A 20,056-nucleotide genomic window follows, 5' to 3' on the forward strand; every position below is an offset into this window, starting at 1 on the left:
GGATTCCGAGCATGTACTTTAAGATTTGGGACATGACAAGCACTGTTACTTCATAGCTGTACAAGAGGAGTAATAGGAGTTGACAGATTTCTATAAAAAATTTGAAATAAAATATTTCTTTCATAACAGTGAGTACAAAACTATTGTTCCAAATACATGTTCTACAATACTCAGGGTAGTTATACAATGGGAAGACTGATTAACTAGTTTCATTATGTTTATAAAAACATATATTTTTTTTATCCTTTCAGCACCAATGCTAAAATAACAATGGGAAACAAACTGTAATCTATTTTGCACTGTGCTGATAAAATCTGCATTGATACATGTTAACTGTTCAATTTTCAAACAGACACATGGGAAATCTTCAAACTGCTCTTAAATATATATGAAAGGATAGACGTTTGCTTTTATTGTTTGTCAAGAAAAATGTTCCAACAGATCAGTTCATGTTGAATCAGTCGGGCTAGAAAGTTCATTTGGAATAACTTCAGGATATTTTTTTGCATTTCCATATTTGTCAGATGCTCCCGAATCACCCGAATAAAATTTAAATATGTCAGCGTTGTATCAAAGCAGCGCTATTGTGCCGCGTGCAAAAGAAAGACGCATTCTTACCGAGCACTTGTTCACATTGTTGTCATCCCTTTCTTCGTAGTAGAAATACACAAAGGGGATCCATAGGAAGACACAGATTAGTATGATGGAGTAAAGAGCTGCATGGAAACAAAAGAAGAAATAAAGTGCAAGAATTAGTAAAAAGAAATTAAAGGTAATATCTTCTTGTGACATCTAAAGCTGCCCTTTTCCACCATGATATTTTCTGTATTCCTGAAACAGTGTCAGTCAACATTATTCCTCTCATGCAAGTTTGATTTCAATGTAGGATGTACCCTGTTCATCCACTTGAAATGATGGCGAATTTCCCTTGACAGGCTAAAGCCAATGTAGAGTGCACATCAAAACTGGTTTCTGTGAAGAATATGCTGCAGCCATACACTAATGTAAATCTCGCTTTCAGTCACACCATTCGTTTATTTCTCTTCTCTGGATATTTTCTATTTGGTCTCTTGACAACATACTGCATAAAATCTATGGTTCACTGTTTCAGATAAATAAGCACAGGATGGGTGAGTATGACTACGCAAAGGGACAAGAATGTCTAAAAGCATTGGCTATATTTTCCATGGAGAAGGGACTAGTAAGGAATATGACATGAGAAAGGGTAAATAATAATTTCATTGCTTTGTTCAAGGTTCAATTGTAAATATTTTAACTATTTTCACATTATCAAACCTGGTGCAACCTAAAATGAAATGTTTGTGATGCATGGGACCAGATGAAGAATTGTGAGGTCAATTTCCAAAGGTGCTGAATTGACAAAAGGCAGGATAAAAGGCTGTTGATGTCACTGTGGAAAATCTGTTCAGTGTAAAGCTAAATTCACAGATGGATGTAGCTGCCTGCAAATATTACGTAGTTTGTGTCTTAAGAAGAAATCTTTGTGGTCTAATGCCATCTAGTGGTCACTAGTGGTATTGCTAAATGAGCTGAGCAACCGAATTTCTGTCGAAATTCTGTCGAAGACAGGTCATACAAATGTTTGTGTCTCTGAACCTCCTCAGTTAAGCTTTCCTCTATGTACTCCATCCTTATTGAGCCAAAACAATCAATTTGAAAATTGCGGAGATGGAGAAGCAGCTGGAAATACGCTACTACCAAACAGATCAATCACAGGTCTTGCGGTCTGCGTCGCCGCGGCGTACGGTTGTATTTCTCGGGAGGTGCATGTCAACTACGGCGCTAGGTTCTGCGTATGCTCTCCGCTGTCGCCGTAGTGCGTCAATTTGATGCAGAAGTCTAAACCGCCTATTACTCTTCTGTCCATCATCAAATAAAGCCCTCCCAAATGATTTGACTGGCCAACAGTGAATCCAGGATTTAGTGAATCCAGACCAACTTCCCCTCCCACAAGTTGGTCTGGCTTCCAGGTTACATCATTGCAATAGTTGTCCCCTTTGAGACATTTAGCAGGAGTTGCCACTGGTTATACCCCATTCAGACACAGCAACTTGGGTTAAACAAACCCTGTCTATCTGTATTGGGGAGGCTACGTCCGTCAGCCCTCCTTCACAAGCCTCCTCTCAAGCAGGGCTGGATGCTTGTCGGACAGTGCCTGGCTATCAGTTAAGGACGTTTAAGTGTTATTTAACAGACTGTCTGAATAAAGTAAGGCAGACGGAGAGAGAGAGAGAGAGGGAGAGAGAGAGAGAGAGAGAGGGAGGGAGCGGGGGGGGTAGAGATAAGAAGAGAGTGACAGACAAAAGGAGGAAGACACACACAAGGATGAGCAGAACCTGGCTATGGTCAGATACAAGAGAGGTGTATCTGAAACTTCATATTATCTGATAATTATTTAATATGATCTGGATCATTCTTGGGTCAATTAGTGATGTGCATTGAGCTATGTAGTATGGAAATGAGGGCCTGCTGTCTGCAAATGGTATAACACTGTATCATTTTAAAATAAACACATTTTTAAACCACTTTCCACAACAATCCTCTTCATTTGTATATGGAAAATGCACAATTAAATATACATTACACACTACTATATAAGGAAAAGCAGAACATATGGGCCTTAGGTTCCATAAAAGTACAACTAAAGGAACTGTTGTTGTTCAAATTGGCTGGAAAAAGAGACCCAGGGTGGTGAAAGCAAAGAAGGTATTAACAAAACACAACAACATCCGATATAAAAATAACTGCTCAACATCTATGAGGTCCCATGACAGAGCAGAACTTAGATAAGCCTGCTGGAAAGTGCTTTGCTTTCCTTTTTCATGCTCGTGGTTGTTAATTGTAGCACCCTCCGTGTTTACTTGGTTGCTGGAACTTACTCTTTGTGTGTGCAATATAGTGGTACAGGTAACTAATTTCTTATAGTGGTAAGATAAGGACAAAGGGCCAATTAGGACAAATGTTTCTCATGGTTTTGAGCTAATTGGCCAAGTGTGCTTGTAGGTTGGTTACAGGAAATCATCAGTATATTCCATTGCTTAAGCAGCATTAACTTACTAACAAGGGTTTAAATAGTGTCTGATCATAACTGGCAAGTTGAAAACCACACTAGTGCCCTGTTTACTCAGCACTCACACACATGTGTACACAATACAACTTATCCAAACAATGAAATCGGTTAATACAAGAGCCCTACAGAACATATTTGGATTGGAATGTGATCAGATCAGACAATGATCAAATCTCACCTAAGTATACATGCAATGTATGCAGCATGACCACATTTTTAAACACAACCCACTCCGCAGCTTGGGACAGGCAACCAAACCGTGCTTCCTCCTGCTAACTCAAACAAGCTGACATAACATTATAACTACCTTCCCAATAACGTGTAGGTCTCCCTAAACAGCTCTGACTCATCAGAGAATAGACATGGACCTTCTGAGGGTGTCCTGTGGTGTCTGGTAACAGAATGTTGTTAGAGGGGGCCTTTGGGTCCTATGGGTTGAGGAGAGGGGCCTCTGTGGATCATCCCACAGATACTTTGTCAGTTTGGGATCTAGTGAATTTGGAGGCCAGGTCAACACGTTGTGCTGTTTTTAATATTTTTGAGTTGTTCCCAACCCGTTTTTGTGTGTGCCTGTGTCATTGTGTCATTGCTATGGGGCCTGGTCCGGTCTAGGTGGGTGGTCTAAGTGTCTAAGTAGCACCCACATGAATGCCAGGTCCAAAAGTTTGTCAGCAGAACATTGTATTGTCACAAGTTGGTCAATGTTATTTACTTTGACTGTCAGTGGTTTTAATGTTGTGGCTGATCGGTGTACGAGACAAGCAGCAGCAGCAATGTTAGCTTGGCATAATGACCTGGGATGCATTTTGAGACTGGATAATACTGGGGGCACTCATCCCAGAAGTAAATGCAAAAATACAAAGATTGGTTTTTCAGCCTCCACATAACGTATGATCTGGATCTGAATACTCTCTTTTAATGGTAAACATCTGTTAGTCATTAAAAGTTAAGCATTTAAGTGTAAAAACTGTTAATAATAACACTGAGTGTGGTTTCTCCTCCAGAACACTGAACAACTGATTAAATTAGAGGGGGAACACATTATGTTATTGCCACTGCTGCTATTAATATTGCTTTGAGTACACCTTACACAACAGTTAATAATGGGTTACGTTTAGATTTTGACAGCTGCACGAGGAAAATGGTTCCATTTACTATTACTGACCTTCTGTATGAAGTGGACGCAATACAACCGCCCTTGGAAAAAGACCTCACGATAGTCTGATCTAAGCCTTTTTGTTTGTTTGCCTCTTCCAGTGCTAGCAGCTTTTTAAAGAAAAGACCAACACTCAAATGCATTAGGAATTCATAGAGCGGTGGTGAGGCAAAAAACACTTAAATAGAGAGATGCTATATCAAGCTGGGGGCTTTTCTTTCTGCAGCAAATGGATGTCAGTGCAGACAGCCCAGACAATCCCAAAATAACTCTTGGAAAAGCATGTTGCAAAGATGTGCTCAGAAACAAGGTTGGCATTGCTCAGTATCACCTCGAGGTGATAATGTGAATCATTAGCACAAGTTGCAACTCAAAGAAATGTGCAGGGAGGCAACCGTCAGCTTACCAACACCATATGAATTTCACCTTTTCACCACATTTGAACAGAGACAGCAGTGTTTTTTTTTTTTTCTTTTTCTTTTTTAAATTTGCGCCTCATTTTAAAGCCACCAAAATCAAACGAAATGAAAACAGATGAGGCACTTATGGATAAGAGATTCAGGCCTACACATAAGAGAGAAACAACTAAATACCTGCCCTAAGCAGTGCCTTTGTAGCCTGATAAACAACTGTAGATATGACTGTTTTGTAGAAAAGAATAAAGTTGAAGGGAAAAAAATGAAATTGAAAACTTGCTCCTGATAACCACTTAATCCATAACATCAGTGGCACACTTCAACTTCAATGCACATGTGGAAAACAACTGTTCCATATCAGTCAAGAATGCATGGCCCCGAGCGAGTACAAACATGCCCCCCTGTGAAATGAACTACATTGCACAAAAGGCTCTCTCTGCTGCAGACAAATGAAAGTCACTGTTATGGAGGGTTTGCTTTTTGCCAGCTGTGATTGTGGCAGGGCATTACTTTCAATAAGCACATGCTCATTGCTGCACTAAGATATCCATTTACACTCATTTACAGCCGGACAAACTGAGTTTAGGATGATGCCCGGAGCCAATAAATGCAAGCCATGCGCAGTGTGCAGCCGCAGGCATTGGCTCGCAGGCTAAAGCAATGGGTAATATTAATCATAACACCGTGAATATTAACATACTGAGAGAATAGGTCATACTGCATTACCATGAATCATCCATTACTCTCTGTGCATATCTTCTGCAGGGAAGAACACCTGACCAGGGACAAAAGCTTAGCACATCTATCCCTTTGACAGAGAGTAGAGGACTAAATAATGAAATGTCCTTAACCCTTTACTTGTGCTCATGTGTAGCAGGGGTGACCAATATGTCAATTGCGATCGACCTGAAGACTGCAGAGGTGGTGCAGGTAGATCACATGCCATTAAAAAATATATTTTAGACGTTAGTCAATCATCTGTTTTCATTATGGCATTTGACACTTGGTTGATGTATAATACAATGAAGGATTGACAGGTGGCCAGTCTGAGATCTACCCACGCATGCCAGGTCAAATGTACAAGCTGCTGCAAAAGTAGTTGGCTTCCCAATTGATATTGACTAAAGAAGTTGTATAAAAATGAGTGGGAGTGCTGAACCAAGTAAGAAAACAAAAACTGCATGAAAACCTTATGGCATATTGCAATTCAATACATTCAATGCATATGTATGCTTTTTTTTAATGTAGGTAGATCATTTTGACTTGGTCACTGTAAAAGAAAGTCCGCAAGCCAAAAAACGTGGCATCCCGGGCTCTGAGGACATCTACACAACTTTATGTTTTACTAATTCTTCATTAAATTTAGTTCTTATAAGTACTATCAAGTGCCATTCATTAAGCAGCATGTAAGGTTTAATGAGAAACATTAGATGCATGTCCTCAACCTTACTGGGGATGTCTACAGGGGCATTAGCTCTTGTTCTTTACAGACGGGCAAAATGTATTACAGTTTGTTTGAAGATGAAATGCCAGGAGAGATTTCTCACAGAAACACCGTCTGTGACAAAGGACTCCTGAGACAGATGAGAATATCTGTCCGTACAGACACTTGCTGAAAGGTATGACAATAAGAGGTTGCAGTCTCATTTTCTGTAAACATCAAGGGAGGCAGCCTCATTGGAGGGCCAAATGTGGGATAAAGCACTGGTGAATGTCGAACTTAAATTTGACAGGTGGCATTAAAGACTCTGACTTGAGACCATGTTTGCTCTGTTTCTGCTGGATATATGAAAAAACAGATGCTTATTCTCTAGTGGACTACCAACTACTAGTGCAGGTTCAAGGGTCAAAGTCAAATATGAGATGGAAATATGAGATCAAGGTGAAAATAATGCAATATGTTCAATGCTTTCAAAACTGCAGAATATTTTAGTCTCTGTTTTCACTGAATTTTCATATGAGGTATTTTAATCCATGTTTATTTCCTGAATGAATATAAGGACAGGGCTGAGCAATTAATCAAAAACATTATTCATATCAAAACCTAGCCAAGTCCAATATCCATGTTGCATAAAGGTAAAATGTGCCGCCACATAAATTAAGAATGAAAATGTGTTGTGCTACAGAGATATTCTCCAAATGTATGACCAAACAGACCAAAGTAAAAAAATAACATAATATATTTTCAAATGCAAAAATTATCATCCCCATTAAAATCATGAGTTATATTGCAACCGCAGCATCTGTCCAAAAGAAGATCTGACATGAGTTTGTCCGAATATCATTCAGCCCTATGTAAGAATGTGGGTTAAGTGAGAATTATTACATATCTAATTCATATGAGCTAACTGCTAAACATGTATCCGAGTTCTAAGATTTATTTATCTACGTTACTAAAAGACAAACAGAAGCTGTGCATAACCTCTGTTAAGGCAGTTATTTAACAACAGTCTAAGAGATCAACACTATCTAGAAATAAATGTGGTGGAAAAAGAATGAGCAATTGGCCTACATGGCAAACAGACTCTGCAAACATGTCTGTTAGGTTCCTATATTACCACATATTATAACAGTGAAGACACGTTGCATTTCTCAGGGAACAAATTACTGCAAAACAGAAAATCCAATATTAAAGTCTTAATACTACAGTAAGCACTTTGAGAATGAATACAATACCAAGAGGTCTGTGCTGACTCCCATTTCTTAAAGTATATTTAGTATGTTTGCATTGACTGGCATGTTTCTGGGAATTTCACACTCAGCTGTTTGGACGACCGCCTTGCCTCACCCCCACCCACGAGCCACGCTGTCACTCACATTCAGATTTATTGACTCCAAACAAATGGCAATACGCTCAAATCCTGACTCCCTGGAAAACGACAGGTTATGTTGCCGGTGTTAATTCAGCATAAAGAACGTGCTGGATTTGCATACACCTCTCCACGTTGGACATCCCAGCTTACATCCATGATTAAGTACGTCAACCTGAGTCGCTGCTACTTTGAATGGAATTAGGGCTGTCAGGTAAGCAGAGAGGGGATTAAATCACGCCTTTAAAACATGTGACAGAACATGTGTGCATTACATTAAGAGATAAATTCCAAAGTGCGTTCGAGTTTGAGCGGAGTTTGGTTTTTCAGTGTTATTCTGTGCTGTGCTACCGGAAAACAACAACAGCAACATCGACACTTCTTCTGTGCAGTAATTTGAAGAAACCAGGACAGGACAGGCAGTAATGTGAAAGTGAATACACAAGAGAAAGGAAACTGGCTGCATTCACTGTGACTTATCATCAATCTTTTCTTCTTGTCTTCATGAAGTAAAGACAGTTATGGATTATTTGTCAACAAGATCGTTGGACAAGCTGGACCAGAGACATTTATCTTAGAGAAACCTTAATAGTCAATGAAACCTCCATGAATGTGTTATAAATATAACATGTTTAGTGTAAAGGCAGGACGGTGGATTTCTCAATTTAAACTAGTGACAGTGAGTACAGCTGTATTTGAAATACCAATACAATCTATATGTTGGTAATGTTTAAAAAATACTAGTTTTACCTCAATACTCTTGGTGTTTCTTGGTGTCTTGGTGTTTTAGCTTTGAAAATTCACAAAGCTAGGAAGGTTTTAAATATTGCCCATGGTATAAAAGCAGGTATAAGCATACTATATATATAAGTAGGCAAAGGTAGAACTGAAGTGCTATGGGTTGTGTTTTTGCACACAGATGCAAGAAAACCACCTTTGGTTTCATCTGGTGCTTCGCTAAGTTCTTATTGTTGAAGGCTCCACTGCAACACAAAAAGTTGCCCTTCAACATAAAAGTGCAATTGTCAATGTTTTTCAAAAATGTTCTTAAATATAGCACTAGTCTGCCACTTTCCAACAAAATTCAGTCATCACATGGTGTAGAGCAAAAATCATGGACAAAAAGAAAGTTATTGTTGTGTATTTACAAGTGGACTGCTTCCTATCTGGCTTCTGTTGTACAAATGGCACTGAAAAGGCAGAGAGAAAGCCAATGATTTATTCAAAGGGCCCAGGGGTATTTTGCCCTGTTGCTTAAGGGTCTTATGCACCACTGCTTTGAAGAACTGAGCAGTCTAAAGAAATGTATAAATGGACAGAGGTTGGAGATTGAAAAGCTAAGCTTTCAAACTTAGGGTTCATCAAAGATCACAAAAAGGTATTTGGGGTAAAAGGAAGTGGGGGTTTCTGCAACAGACATCTATCCCCTTTGTTGAGTTAAACTTTGTAGAATTTGTGAACAAATGTCGGGTTTAATAAGTAATGTTTCACTTTGACAGAATATCTATACTTTCTATCTTTTGGTATTACAGATGTATTCTGTTATCTTTTGGTTCTTGCTCAAAATTCCTCCTCATAGAAAACACAACACTCATGAATTCATAAATAGATGGGTTTTTTATCCGTGAAAGATGCAATAAAACCAGAATGCATTTACTTGACCTACTTATGATGTTGCTGTTGTGTACAGTCTTAACAAAAAGAGTTCAAGCACCAGAGATTTCACACCAGTAACAGTTAGCTTCAACAGAAACACACACATTAATGAAGAAAATGGTGCAAAACAACCTATAAATACTGCAATATCATCCACTCCTGCTGCCTCTGTTGATCCCTAAAAAAATAAAGAACACAAACCTGGCAGTAAAAAGTAAGAAAATCCATGAAAACAACAGACAATAGATTTACGTTATATTATAAATGGATTATAAGGTGTCCTCTATGGATACGCTTTGCTTGTAAAAGTCTTAACACTAGTTATATAATAGAAAAGCGGATTCAGAACTGCTACAGAATTGTTGCAAAGTCAACTATGAGTTTTTAACAAGCGCCAGAGGAAACACACATATTTCTGAAGTGACAGAAAATCACCAAACGACAGGCTATCAAATGATTTCAAAGATCAAGTAAATAATACAGAGTTCTTCAAAATCACTGGACATGCACATGCTTATTAACTGTGATCACCAGTGAATACCAATCAGTCTGTGTTGGAGAAAAACACGCTCACCAAAGGAAATCGAAATCTCTATGTCAACCCTGTAATTACACCATTTGTGAATAGACAAATGGACAGTGCTGTCAAATGTGGCATTAAGGAAAATTCAACTTTAAAAGGTTGGATTTGTAAGGAAGCTGTGAACGCAATACACATGGAGCTTGGTCTCCACCTACTGGCAAATGATAAAGTGATGCCCCCTTAAAAAAAATCCAGGAATGAGTCTGTCTTGTTCTACATAAGCATCAATAACACAGTGGTAAAATGGAGTATGTAGGCAAAATTAGATGTATCCCATTTTCATATTTAGTCTAATACTGCAGCCTTCAACAATGTATTACTTTACTCAACCACAGCACATAGTCTTATACTGTCATCGTACAACAGAGACGTATTGTACATAACAATATGTAAATTTAAATTGCCTGTCCTACAGACTGAATATTCAATCTGTAATAATAGTATGCAATGCGACCGAGAGTCATATTAATTTTGGCACAACAGAAAACAACAACAAAAAGTACAATGACCTAAGGAACATGTCAAAGTAAATGATGGGTCAATACTCTGCATCACTGGGCTTGGAATACATTAGCGGAATTTAAAATGCACTAAAACCTTAACTCCCAAAAACATGCTCCAAGGAACAGAGTACATTATCAATCAAAACTGCAGGGCACTGATTTGTGTATTTCAGGCAGGTTTACCAGCCCACATCACTCGTTATCAACAGCCAAAGGTTACAGGCACAACAGATTTGCAAGCAGATGATTCTGCACCACACGCTCCCTGAGCTATGATCACATATATACATACTCGAAGCCAGCAGCATCTCTCTTACTCCTCTCCAGGCTCCTAGAAGGCATACCAGTGATATGTCCTAGAGTTTTCAGCTGAATAACATTTATATGAAAATCAAACTATTTAATATTTCTGCCAATTGCCCACACAAACTACACCGATCAGGCACAACATTAGAACCACTGACAGGAGAAGAACATTGAGAACATTGACCATCTTGTGACAAAGCAATGTTCTGCTGGGAAACTTTTGGACCTGGCATTCACGTGGATGTTACTTAGACATGTACCACCCACCTAGACTAGACAAGGCACCCCCACCCCATAGCAATGACACTCCTTGATGGCAGCAGCAGCAATGACACAGGTGTACACACACAAAAAGGGTTTAGGAACAACTCAAAGATGTTGACCTGGCCTCCAAATCCACTAGATCCCAAACTGATCAAGTATCTGTGGAATGATCCACGGAGGACCCTCCCCTCAACCCACAGGACCCAAAGGCCCCCCACTAACAACATTCTGTTGCCAGACACCACAGGACACCCTCAGAAGGCCCATGTCCATTCTCTGATGAGTCACAACTGTTTGGGAGGCACAAGGGAGACCTACACAATATGAGGCAGGTGGTCATAATGTTATGCCTGGTCAGTGTATATCTGGATTATAAAGCTTATTTAACCTGTAAAAGGGCAGTGAATGAGTATCACAGTTTGAAGTGCTACACAGCAACTTCAGCAGCCACTCAAAGCAATAGCAGAGATAATGACTTACCTCTTAGATGTTCTAACCAGACAGATATACTTACTACACCAACTGCATATATTTTGCTTGATGTGCAACTGTTGCACCACTGTTAATCAGTTCAATTACTGACAAGATGCAACGCCGTACTGAAGATTAAGCAATCATACATTTTTTAAACTTAAGGTTTTCATTTGTTGGTGTGGCTTATCCAAACTACAGATAGCAAAGACAAAATCAAACTTATCGTGTATCGAGAGGACAAGATACCACGGCCCTTTAAATGCTACATTCAAGTTCAAGTGCAGTGTTCATGGTCAGTAAAAGCCAATTTTCTGACGACATTATGCCAGTGGAAGTGGTGTCTTTGACTGGGCTGTCTGGGCAAGGAGACAGCTTGTCATCCTTACATTTGGTATCTTTTAACAGACGGTACATAGCAGTGTGGCTGACAGGCACTTTCAGCCAGCATCTGTTAGAAAACACTAGTGTCTTTGGCATGACTGAATTTGCGATCAGCAAAGACAACAAACTCATGTGTTATCCTTTAATATGACAATCATGAAGAAATTTCAGAGGCACTAATAGCGGAGAGTTTGGAATTTATCAGCCAAATGGTAATCACACACAAACAATGGAACTGAGGAGAGATCCATGGGGACTAGACCTGCCCTGTCTCATAACCAACAGAATCAGGGAAAATAAGTCCAAGACTGAATGCTCAACAAACCTGCTAAAGACTCAACACAGTGAGGCACAAGCCAAAAAAAAGGTGTCAGTGCCAGAGAAATATTATGTAATATTATAATTGTATTAAATGCAAGCTAAATGCGACAATAGCAAGCCAAACGAGCGCAGTCTAGGCTGGGGAAAGTAAAAGAAGCATGGTAGTGGGCATTGTTTGTTTTGGAAAGCAATACTCTGGAAGGATTTCTACAGAGCAAACTAGATTACTGAAATAGATACAACGTATTTCTTTTTTTCTTTAAAAAAAAAAAAACAAAAACAAAAAAACAGGGAAAGCAACACAAACCCTGAGATGATCATCAGAGTAGTTGTAGACCCTTTTGACATACACTTTGTACTGAAAACACAAAATAAAGACCAGCAAAAGAGAGCTATGTTGGACTTGCATGAGGTCACTGACACAATAACTAACATACAGTACACTCATCAAGCACTCAGATAACAAATGATGAGGCAGGGGGCACCATGGAAGCTAATCCAATCCTTTGAGCACAACATTGGGAATATGCTAATCTATCTTATTTTACTTGGCCCATTATTTAAAAACAATAACAAGAAAGCAAATCAAAAGAAAGGAATACTAAACCAATACATGGCTAATACCAAAAACAATGCAGCCACAATAAAAGTGCTTGTTCTTCAAACTAGCTACCCACATCGACCTCAGCACAACGTCACAATCACCCAGGATCAAAAATCTTAACTCTTTCCTTAAATCTTTCCTTGTACCCTTATCAGTGTGTACACACGGGATTTTCCATTCCAGTCCTGCCTGTCTTGATGTGAAGATAGAAGAGTTTGTGACAAACAAGCAGTCACATGCATCATCAGTAGTTCCAAAGAAGCATACTTAGACATGATGTGATTATTGGTCACGAGGGGGGAGCTGCAGCTATTGCAACAACACATATAATGAAAGACGATATATCATAAATAAAAGTACTTATATTAAACACACACAGTATATACATTTACAACATGATAAAACTATCCATTTTACAATAATACATTGTAATTAAACTGCAAGTTTATGTAAAATAAACTGAAACCCCATTCACAGAGATTATAATGTTCAGTTTATGATGAAACTGCAGAAGAATGGTGGTAATTCAACTGTATTATCACTGTTGAGGGTGTAGCTTGTGGTGCTGTTAAACTTTATTTACTCTTTATTAAACACAAAAGTGTTTCTGATATTCAGTCTAGCCCACTGACTAAAATGAGGTTCTCAAAATAATAGAAATGGGTGTCTGTGTATGACAATGCAGTTGAATATTACTACAAACCACAGCCTCCAAAATGAAAACTCCAAGTTATTTTAAACAAATGTCAAGATATGATTTGGTGCAGGGCTGTTATTGTTATTAGAATACATTCATTTTCAGTAGTGTACCTAATGAACTGGCAAATGGGTGTGTGTATGTGACTAATGTTAAGCAACTGATATTTGACAGATTTCATTCACTTTAATGACCAAAGAGAACATAGTAAATGGTTTGAAATCTCTGATATCTTGCATTATTATGCAAACAATTGTCTATCTGTTAACATAACTCCTCACTATCTATCAGTTCCACAGTCCTAATGCTGTTACTCCTATTCATTTGAATTTAGGGATTTTGTTTACATCAGATTTTCTGAATCAAATGCTGTCCTTTTTTTTAAAAAAAAAAAAGGCTTCAATCAGTCAAGTATTGTATGGGGTTTAACTTTACCCTTCAGTCATATCCTGAATAAAGCTACTCCAGAGAAGGTGAGATGTGCGGCCAAAGTTACAAGAGAGATCTATAGAGATGCGCTGAGTAAAAATGAGTCACTGTGGCAAAGAGCTGATGTGATTCCTAAAATTAGACTACTAGCTCTCTAGGATAAGTGTGCCAGGCCCCAGGTGTTATTCATATTGAATTGACACCATCAACAATTCAAAGAAGAGATGGAGTTAATAACAACGAATGACGTGGCATACTAAGAACAGTTTATGGGGAAAAAAAACAAATATTTAAAACTACTAACTGAAAAGACTCCTCTTACAAACCATCTTATAAATCATTTTGTCCACAAATATTCATTTAATTTTTTACGAACATCCACACAAGCTAGTATTAAGAGAATGCACTTACTGTAGTATCCATACAGCACAGTGTCTTCAATTTGACTTCTTGTCTCATTGTTTGCTGCCCATTCCTGGATGTTTCCAAGAGAAAGACTCATGGTGAAAATAAGCTCAGAAATAGACTGCATAATAATAATCAATAAAAACAGCCGTCAATTAAATGATGACTCATTTAAGAAATACAATGATGATAGATTAAAGTAATAAACCTGGGCATGAAAGAAAAATCTTCATACGTTGATGAATGAATCCAATAACCTGGACAGGGGTAAGTCACACTGAACCAACAAGTATGTGGGCTACAGCAGTGCTTTGACAGTTTTGTTTATCTAGGTTCACAAACTGAATTCAGATATGAGCAGAGTGACGCAAAACTGACAGCCACGAGGAGAATAACTCAAAGCTGTCAAACCTTTGTCTGAATCTATTTTTGTCTATGTGCGGCACAGATATGTGGGAAACTGTCCCTCATAAGATTACATTTTCTGCATCTCACTTTAACAATGAATTCTCCAACTAAAGAAAAACCATTAGGAGCAGCAGCTGTGGGACTTTTGTCGGTTTTCGCGGTGCCATGATTCTCACCGCTCCGACAAACGCTTGAATTATCTTTTCCCATCAGGCACTAATATTATTTCAGCAGGAAGCCAAAACTTTCTTTCATGCCTCTCTGCCAATATTTATTTTTTAAGACCGAGTGTAAACACTAAGCAATCATGTCTGATTAGGTTAATTAGGGATAATTTTCCGGATGTATTAACACTGACAGGCTATGGTATGTTCGATGGCCACCACGGCTCACAGCCCGCTCAAACAAGATAGCATTACACACCAAAAAAATGCAACAATTAGGATGAGGACATTTATTTAGCTTTGATATTAGACAAAGCACATTGTCTAAGAACATAACAGAACAAAAGTAAAAGCTCTCTGAGGAAAAGTCAGCATATTTCATGAAGTGATTTTACGAAGGCTTTTAATAGCAGGACATATACCAACCTTATAGGTGCCATTGGGATACTTCATAAATGAAACGAGAAATATATCCACTGGTAGGAGGGCGGACGTTATCAAAGCAATGGCCAGGGCACATATTGCTGTGATAGTCGAAACAACTTCGCTCTCCTGACGACTTTGAAATTTCCGAATGTAGGTCCAGCAGAAAACCAGGATTACCTAAACAGTATAAACCAAACAATTAGTAAATCTGGTACTGGTAATCTAAATTTCAAAAGCGGCAAATAAAAAGGGAACCAATGAATACAGGACAATATAATATAACATGATATAATATATAACACATTGTAACAAATTGCCCCTGCAGCTCTCTTTGAAAGAGATTATGTAGTAAAGGTCTTTAAAGTTGTTGAATTAATTTGCAAATTAATTTCCTAATGTATTATGTTGACGTTAAACATTAAAAAGGGTAAAATAAGAAAAGGAAGGCGGCCTGTCACTGTGGAAAACTCATTAGACAAAACAACAACAACAACAACAAACTTAAGAAAAAAAAAAGAGGAACAAAAGAAAAAAGAGGAAGGAAAGAAAAGTAAATAAAGAGATGGGGTGGTGGGCGGCTCTGAAATGACAAGGTCATATTCCAGGCACACAAGCTGGAGGAAGTGAGGACACTGCAAACACAGGCCCGTTCAGATCAAGGGCTGCCACATTCACAGACAGGATCAATTAAAGGCCCGCAGCTTTAAGCCCCTGGCTGCTTGTTTTGCCAGGTAATGACGCAGGCTTTGCATCCAAATAAGACCCACTAAAAGGTTTGTTCAAATAAAAGGTTTTCCTTGTGGCAGGTAGGAAAAACAGAGCAGTTTAGTGGCATTCAGGAATTCTTCTACGGGGCTTCCGAATTAACCACATGAATGACAGCTGAGATAAGGAGAGCTAAACTGGGCCACAGATTACCCAACTGTACAAATTCTTTTAAGTGGCTACTGATGTCGGTATCAGCGTGGGTCACAAAGTATGTCTCACTAGAAAATAAATGTTACAATTTGTGCCGTCATTATGATGAATAGCGCCCGTTGTATTACTTTATTTTTGTCATGCGTACTCAACGCTAACTAGCGTAATGGCATAGTCCTGGTGTGGTTTTAATTTGCTGGATAACAAAGTAACAACACCAGCCGACAATTCTCAACGATGTTACGTTTAACGCTGCCACTATTTCTAATAGCATAAAACAAAACATTTACTAAATATTACACTGGGGTGCTTGTAACAGAGCCAGAACCTGTAAGTGTGTCATGGCTAATGTTAGCTGCAACCCATCCAAAGCCAATACAGACGTTAATGCGCTGTAGCCATGTCGCGCCGAATAACACATTATACAGGCACCTCTTCGCCCGCTAACGCGTTTCAAACTAAACGTCTAAAGCTCCACTACTTTATGAACCCCCTCTGCAACTTTGCACTTGCTTACCAGAAGCACAATGGTGAAAATAGACCACCCGAGCACAGACTCTGAGATCAGCGACTGAACCGCCATCTTTCACTTCCTGCAATAACAAACCCACGTGTTCCTGCTGACGTCATCACGGTGGTGGAGGTGGGCAGCTGCCCGTAACGTCTCCGCAGAGAAGTTGCTGTCAGTTGATGGGACCATGATACGTGTGTTGATAATATGTACAATTTAACATCTTCAGCGGGCTTGAAAAAATACAGTATGTGATACGAGGCAAGATACGACCAAAAAACTGTGCCACTCAACCAAAAGCAACAGCGATTTTGTAAAATAACGGCTCTTTTTGCATCAGTTGAATGATCAACACTCAACTTTGAAAAGTACAGAACCATCAGCGGCAAAATATTTTCCAATTAAATTTCATTTGTATTATTATTCGTCTTTGTTAATGTTCGTATTAAAATAATTCAATTCAAATTAATTAAAGTTAATATTATAGAGGGAACAGTCCAGGCTGAACTATATATGGTTGAAAATGGGGGACGGTTCTTGGGACTTGTGACTGACAAAAACAATATAAAGTATTTGAACATTGTATAATTGTTTTCCATATTACATTCATAGTTTCTTTCTTGTGTTTGGCAACAAGTAAATGTCCGCTGAGCCAATTTATTGCCCAGTGCCGACCCCTCTGTTGACGTAAAATGGTTCGGTCCTGCTGCTAAACCAGACCCAGACCTGTGCTAATGGACTTAGCTTGTGTTAGCAGTGAAAAACACACTCTTACAGGTAGAGTACTGTAGTGGAGCATTACCTAAAGACGCAGTTAGCTTCCTAAACAAGTCTGTGAGTATTGGAAATTGTAGTTTAGTCCATAGTGAAAATACTTTTGCTCCACTGACTTTACAGACTTTACTTAACAAAACTTTCGCATTTAGCCAACATTTATTAAATGTAGGCTAACTTTCTCTAAACCATTCATATTAAGTTAGCTGTTCCTGTCTGGTCTGTGCCAGGCCAAGCAGAGCTTAGCAACCCTGTGTCCCCATGATGAACCAGGCCTACCTACAGCTGTTGAAGACAGGTGAGCAGCATCTGTTAAATGACTTGTCAGTTGACAAAATTGTATGGGGTTCATGGGAATTTTTAATGGTGATTGGGGAAATAAAATTGTTACATCCAACCACTGCAACCTCCCACCTAAAGATCACCAAATGAAACAAAAGTAGCAGTTTTTACTAAAATGTCCTCCAAGGACATACATTCAAGTCAGACAGTATGCATGTGTTTCAAAAACCTGCTATTCATTCATATGCATTATTGTTTTTTAAAATAATCTCAAAGATCATAATGTAAATGAAGAGGTTACTGCATTTTAGTTGCATATAAACGAAGATAAATTTCCATTCAAGAATTCTACTATTACATTTCAACTGTAAAATATGGCCATGAGCAGATTTCCAGTAGAAGGTACCAGTCTTGAATTAAATGGTGAGTTCCTGCACTTTATGTAGAATGCTACATGCGTGTCTGCACAGCCTAATATTTTTAGGTTCGGTATGACTCATTCTTGTGGGGTGCTGGGGCTGAATCCGATATCTTTTCATGGGGCCTCTCCAACATAAAATATTTTATATGCTGCTCGAATGTTTAACATGTAAAATTGTGCATCTACAAATAAGTTATCTGCAGTGAAAGTGGGTTGTAAAAAGAATGTATTTACACTTTGAAACTGTATCCATTGCTCCCAATAGTCAATAAAACCAAGTGGTATCAATAGCCTCTGTGGAAGGATGGTCAAAAAGGAATGCCCCTGTGTGCGCTGGGTTAGGTTTATGTTTAGATTCAAAGTCACCGTTTCACTAAGGGCACACCAACTGTGCTAACCAGTGGGGCATTTAGGGCAACCACAAAGGCTCTGTGCCTCACCTGATTGGCACTTCTGCGGTAACTGGACTATCCACTAGGTATGTGGCCTGACCTGACCTGACCCGAACACATAACCAGAAGACACTTAGGCCACCATTTAAACATATATCTGTAGTCTAATAATATAAATAATATAATTGTTGTGTTATATCTGGTTCTATGTGTCAGCCTGTCCTTTACATGTATTTTTTTCTTTATGTGTTTTACAAATCAGTAGAACAGAGTAGCGCTGTTGATATGGAGTTGATGCATTTTCAAATACTAATATTCAGCATAGTCACAGTCAGTTTTGGTCCAGTATGTTTGGGAAACTTATCTGGTTCAATAAGCTTTAAATTAGCCAAAAAGTTTGAAATGGGTCATTAGGAATTGGGGTGCGGTGCACCTGTAACTGCGTTCCCATGTGTAGAGCTGATCATCGGGGTAATACTTGCCATCAATTATCCACCGCAGTGGCTCACACCAGCACACAGTCACCGTGTTTATTGCTAAATTTTATATTCCCTAAGCTGATATAATAGTGCATTTCTGGTAAAAATCCATATTGTTAATGGGTCAGGCTTATGACACTAGTGTTATCAGTACATCCGTCTGGCAAGTGGCTCATGAGATGAGTGTCTTTTATGAAGGGCACATATCTGGTTTGTATTTCAATTTACTTTCTTCAGTTTTCATTCTTGTCTTTGATTGCTTAGATGTATAAATTCTCTTTATGCAGGTGCTTACTTTGGTCTGCATGATACGGTATATCTGCCATGTATGCTTGAAATTTCCTCTACAGCCTCGGAAATAAGTAAAACTAACATTTATTTTCTATCTGTTCTGTCTCATATAAGAGCCATTGTAGAATAAATTCCAATATGAGCTTCACAATATAACAGAAATGAGTACTGTCAGATGGCGTTACTTGAGAGAAGGCGTTTTTCTCTTTTATGTTCTCGACTAGAGGGGCCGCGAATCCCTAAAAACCACAGTATGTATTTATTTGAAGTGTAAAAATGCATTAATAGCAATTTCACTCAAATGTTCAAAGAAGCTGACTCTTTAGAGGTGCGAATTTCTGTTTCTTTCAGCAAGGGATCCAAACTTCCGATGCGATGGGATTATATAAACTTTTTCGCACTCTATGTGAATTTTTGTGCCAGGCACACTCACCATTTCTCTCAGTTCCTATCAAAAATATCTTGCATGCAGACCCCACGGAACCTCAAAATAAAGAAGTTTCTCCCGTTTTTTTTCCCTCGCGTTTGACTTTTTAAGTGCAGTGTATCAAGGAAATCTGCTTCATGTTGGGGCTACGGTGTTTCTTAGATTACTGCAGTCTAAGAGTGTGCAGTCATGCTTCGCCATGTCTGGAATTACTGATACAAAAATTAAATTAGTGCTCTCGTAATTACTTTTGCAAAGGGACGACAGTAACATTTGATGCTGACATTGAGACTGTATTGGTTCTGAAAGTGAAAATAATACGTCTGTATTGTATTGAGGAAAATTAGCCTGTTACTAATTGGAAAGAAAAGCATCCTTACCAGTTAATTAGTCGCTCGCTGTTGGTTTGGACACTTTCATATTCAACTCACTAAGATCAATAGCCATATATCTGTGCTTCATTTATG

At 38.7% G+C, this 20,056-nt stretch overlaps 1 protein-coding gene across 2 annotated transcripts in view; it reads right to left on the minus strand.

Annotated features, from left to right (window-relative positions):
- lmbrd1 (LMBR1 domain containing 1) overlaps positions 1 to 16,885 on the minus strand; it is a 63,886-nt gene extending 47,001 nt beyond the window's left edge. Inside the window, exons 1-4 of one of the 2 annotated variants that reach the window (XM_084562060.1) lie at positions 16,530 to 16,885; positions 15,095 to 15,271; positions 14,103 to 14,166; positions 619 to 716 (exon numbers count right to left, since the gene is read on the minus strand). In XM_084562060.1, coding sequence (XP_084418186.1) covers positions 619 to 716; positions 14,103 to 14,166; positions 15,095 to 15,271; positions 16,530 to 16,595 — 405 coding nt within the window. In that variant the 5' untranslated portion in view covers positions 16,596 to 16,885. The remainder of the gene's footprint in view (positions 1 to 618; positions 717 to 14,102; positions 14,167 to 15,094; positions 15,272 to 16,529) is intronic. The other variant, XM_084562061.1, reaches the window with a different exon arrangement.
- Positions 16,886 to 20,056: the final 3,171 nt, after the last annotated feature.

Source organism: Chelon labrosus, assembly GCF_963514085.1.
Source record: "Chelon labrosus genome assembly, chromosome: 15".
Lineage (NCBI taxonomy): Eukaryota > Metazoa > Chordata > Actinopteri > Mugiliformes > Mugilidae > Chelon > Chelon labrosus.